The sequence below is a fragment of the Telmatherina bonti genome, assembly GCF_933228915.1.
Source record: "Telmatherina bonti genome assembly, chromosome: 12".
Classification (NCBI taxonomy): domain Eukaryota; kingdom Metazoa; phylum Chordata; class Actinopteri; order Atheriniformes; family Telmatherinidae; genus Telmatherina; species Telmatherina bonti.
Genome location: NC_136610.1, coordinates 28,753,469 through 28,758,385, shown reverse-complemented (window position 1 = coordinate 28,758,385; position 4,917 = coordinate 28,753,469). Strand labels below are relative to the sequence as shown.

Here is a 4,917-nt window from a genome sequence, read left to right as displayed (position 1 = left end):
ATATAAACCATATTCCCATATATGGTTTCATTGATGGGTAGACCTGTGAGAGAGCAACTGTCGAACTTTAAACCATATTTCCAACCACAATGACTCCACCATTTCTATGAAATCAAACAATGTGGTCCTCAGCAGCGCGTTGTTGCCCTGTGATGAACTTGACCAGTCTGACTCAGTGACAGGCAGTTAATGTCTGATAGAGGATGATAATGTATTAACAACGGAAAAGGATTTTTGCCTATGCAAATGAATCCCATGTATTTAGTTGAACTTTATATTGCATTAACTTCAGGAAGATTAGCAAACTCTATTCAATCACGGTCCCTTTCAGCTACAGCGTGACAAAAGTTCATAAATATTTCACTCATCAATTAATGTCATCATTCACATGGTGGGGGCAGTAGAAGCTGGATAGTTAGCTAGTGTTTCTCTTCATACCTCTTTCTCTTCAAGCTCCTTACGCAGCTGCTCTGCTCTCCTGCGACGTTCTTCAAGTTCATTGTTAGACTCTTCTAAGAGCTTCTCTTGCTCCTCAGCCTTGGCCAGCAGATCCACTCCACCCACAATCACTTTCTTCTCCAAGGCTGACAATTTCTCCAGTAGGAGGTGATGCTCCTGCCTAAGAGGTCAATGTTACCATGATTATCTAATGACTGGTTGCAAAATTTGATAGAAATAAACACGATGACCATCAGGTCTGGGCGATATATCAAATATACTCGAGAAATCATGGCTAGTCCCCTGTGTGATATAGTAAATGTCTTTATTCGTCATATTCGTATAGCCTGTTGTCATGCAGGGCAAGGTTTTCTCCTTCCTCCTCGACTCTCTGTACCGCTTTGCACAGAGAGTTAAAGCAAGCGTACCTAGATACGTACATAACGTGAGCTAGGTGCTACATCATGAGAGGCAGCGTGTAGCAGCTTTTATAGCAGAGAACTTTGGTAGCAGTAGCAGCGCGAGTTACAAAAAATGGAGGAAGAATTTGTTCCGAAAAAAAATGGTACAGGATCGATCATCTGGCAGTGGTTTGGATACCGGCGAGAGGATGTTGACCAAACAACTGTCGTATGCAAAGTATGTCGCAAAAGTGTTGCCACAAAAGGTAGTAGTACCGCAAATTTAAAATGACATGTTCCTGCCACTGCTTTAACTGTTCAATAAATACGGTTTTGATCAATTTGCTTAGTTACAATTTCATCCTTTAGGCATGAATGTTTATAATCAGCATATCTTAATGCAGTATGAAGAATTATGTTTTAATGTAGACACAAAATCATCTTACTGATGTGATTGTATGCACCAAAGCCCTGATTCAAGGCTAAGGTAAGTACTGAGATATATATCGTATATCGTGACATGCCATAAAAATATTGGGATATTACTAAAAGGTCATATCGCCCAGCCCTAATGACCATATATTAAAAGTTATCACAACTTTTTTTTTTTCTGCATTTTTTCGTGAACTCACTGGGCTTTCAGAAGGTCCTTCTCCCTCCTCTCCAACTCTGCTCTTGCCTTGTTCCTCTCCTCCTCCTCCATGTCCAGCTTGGCCTCCAAAGCTTTTCTTTCTTCTTCAATCTTTGCCTGCATCTCTACCATCTTGTCTGGAGAAACCTTCTTCCTTCCTAAAAATAGACACAGGACACCACATTTTCAGTAACATGTTTCTCATAATACTCTTTTTTTTTTTTTTTTTTTACTAAGACATTACAGCAGTATATATTTTTTGATATATGCAGCTTCAGTTGGTAAATTTGCATTTTCATGAGCAACTTTGTCCTTTTAAGGAGCTTTCGTTCTCAACAATGAAAACAAAAGCAACCCCACTGCCGTTACATGCTAAAACGCATAGATAGAAAAAGAGAAACTATATTAAATGGAACTTCTCAATGTAATTAATGACAGTGATCACATAAATATATACATATATACCTGTCTGTGAGACACTGACAAACAAAGCAGTGCTAACAGCAATAATCTGCAAGTATAACAGTGTTATCGCTGTTTCTACAGAAACAAGCGATGACCAACATGATCATTTATGTGATTAGAGACACTGTTGCTACATGATTAAGATCATGTAGATTCTTACACCAACCTCTTTCTTCTTCAAATAAGAGGTGTATAGCAAGTCAGACAGGCATCATTTGCACCAGGAGGAGGAGGAGAAAGAGAAAGAGCAACACATTACAGAGTAATCTTGAAAGTCTATTGACTCTACACAGTGGAACATCAAATACAGGACTGGGAGTGGGAACGAGAAAACAACAACTTGCAGTAAAATTAACTAGGTGCCAGTCAACAGAAATGACGCAAAGAAAAAGAAAGAATATCACTTCATGTAAAAACCATTGTGTAGGTGGATGAAATCTCAAGAGGTTAATGGTTTAAATACCACAATAAAGAAAACGGAGGTGCACTTTGACCTGAGGGTAGGAAGCTGTCATGCTGAAACAGTCTGTTATGTCGGAGTGCAACAGTTTAGATCAAATCTGAACACAAAATACTCCTCGAACAGTAGCAATGCTTCAGAAAAGCACCTGTTTAATAGTGCAGATATATTGAACCTAGGTACTGTCAAAACTGAGAAAACTTCATCAAACCAAAAAAAAACAAACAACATAAATAAAAAACTGGAATGATTTTCATGTAAATGTTCATTTCTTTTGTCATGAAAATACCAGATGGTGGTCAACAGCAATGGAGGGATTTGTGCTTTGGAGCTATAGGAGTGACAAAGACATATGGAAAGCAGTGAGCCCCTTTCACACATGAACTCAAATCCATAAATAAATTGAAATATTTCATTGAAAGAAAAAAATTTCTAATTCCTCAGCCAATCTGTCTACTCAGAGTCTTTGACAGTTTACTCAAGCTGTAACCAAAACACCACCAAGCTGTAAGCTACACATTAAATCATCAGGAAACCCCCTCTATGAGTCCATTGACATTTATATAAACAGAAAAACTACTAAAATGACTGTACTATGCTTGTGTAATCCTTTACTCCTCCAGTAGAGCTTCTTCCACTGCAAGATTAATAAGCAACAGACCGCAATAACTTAGTTATCACCACATTATTAACTGTAGAAAGGCCCATTATAAACAAAAACAGAGCTTATATTGATCTTTATTCCATTTAAAGGCCTTGAATTTTTGTATTCCATGTGTGAAAAGGGCTAAAATTGGTTGGGCAGTTGGGCTGGTAAGCAGGGTGCTGCTCCAACTCACTATCCTGAGGTTTGTCCTCAGAGGGGGGCGGCACTGAAGAAGTGCAGGTTAACTCTGAACTATTAGTGCTGCTGTTACTGCTACTATCTGGAAAGGAAGCAAAGCACCAAAACTGACAAAGCCCACATATTGGAATAAAAATCGAATGTGACAGTAAGACAGCTCTAAGTTTAGCATAAAATATAGATGCTAAATATAAATCTGACAAAGCAGCTGTGTGGGTGCAGACATGCAAACTATAGATGTTCACAGAGGCTGGCTGATTTGGCTAAAATTAAGTCATATTAGGCTAAAGCAGGGAAACAGCATCAATGGCTAGTGAAAAACATAGGAAGATGTCAGTTTAAAACTCAATAAAAGATGGAGAATTTTCATCATGACTGCAAGAAATAGTAGTAATAGAAATAGTAAGAGTTAGAAATAGTAATAATTTGTAGTCAGTTGAAATACTTTCCGCATTAGTTAAGGTTAGGAAGTGTGAGGGGAACTCCGAAAGCTTTAGATAAAAAGTCAGATAGTTACGCAAAGTAACTTGCTGAAAATCCAAAAAACCTGAAAATAACTTGATAAAAATCTGTCAACACAATAACTAGAATTAGATATCAGCAAATTATACAGATCATCATCAGGCTTTCATATCACAACGGCAAACTAAGCCGCAGTCCTGAATATCACTTCACACAATCTATGCAAGTAAGCACTAATTCTTACCCCTCCTTCTCCTGCGGCCTTCTCCTGCCTCTCCTGCTTCATTATCGCCTTCATCCATCTCCGAGCCACTACCCTCTGAGCCAGAGATCTCTTCACCTTGAATTGTAAAGATATGTAGAAGTCTTTCGGAAAAAAGGAAAATGTAAACTGTGTTATGGTTACTTGTTTCATCTCGGGTCTTCTTACCTTCTTCTAATTTCTTTTTCAGCTCCTCAATCTCTTTCTGAAACTGGCGAAGCAGTGCATCCTTGGGATCCTCATTGATTCTGGCTTTGTTCTTGATGTTTTTAGCCCTATTAGCATAACGCAGGGTACTGATGGTCTCATCGTAGTTATAGTCTGCTGGGCCTATATTTGCACACTGGGAGAGAGATGAAAATTAATGAAAATATGTGTAAAAACTGTAGTGTGAATCTTATCTATGTCAAAATTTTGGTGTTGTACATTAGAACTGCTTGATTCTTTCAGTTGTATATTTTTGAAGATGAAACGGTTTAATTAAACCTAAACAAACAAACCAAATGCAATACTCTATGAGAGTAGATCTAAGATTTTCACAATATTTCAGATCTGAGCTACGAATAAATCTGCTTTTTATGAGCAACAGTCTTTTATGTAACAGCATTGCACAATGAAAAATTATTCTACACTTCAACTGTACCATCATGGTCTTGGAGTTTCCTCCAAGCGAATCCTGTAGCAGACGGGTCAGTTTTGAATTCCTGTAGGGAACATGAGTGCTCTTGCCATCCACCAGTGCAGAAATGACGTTACCCAGTGTGGAGAGAGAGAGGTTGATCTTTGTTGCTTCCTTCAAACGCTGACCTGTGGCTCCAGTCTTACCCTGTCTTTCTGAACCCTGTGGCAGAGAGAGTTGTCGAATAATTAGCAGAGACCAGATGTGACATACTAATTATATCTGTGTCATTTCAATTTCAAGGAAGGAGCTTCTTTTTCCAAATCTTGCAAAAA

General features: G+C 38.4%; 1 protein-coding gene across 1 annotated transcript in view; it reads right to left on the bottom strand.

The window, feature by feature from the left end:
• Nucleotides 1-289: 289 nt before the first annotated feature.
• kif3a (kinesin family member 3A) overlaps nt 290-4,917 on the bottom strand; it is a 9,190-nt gene continuing 4,562 nt past the window's right edge. Inside the window, exons 7-11 of the mRNA XM_079249562.1 lie at nt 4,607-4,804; nt 4,132-4,306; nt 3,946-4,041; nt 1,472-1,628; nt 290-619 (exon numbers count right to left, since the gene is read on the bottom strand). Coding sequence (XP_079105688.1) covers nt 433-619; nt 1,472-1,628; nt 3,946-4,041; nt 4,132-4,306; nt 4,607-4,804 — 813 coding nt within the window. The 3' untranslated portion in view covers nt 290-432. The remainder of the gene's footprint in view (nt 620-1,471; nt 1,629-3,945; nt 4,042-4,131; nt 4,307-4,606; nt 4,805-4,917) is intronic.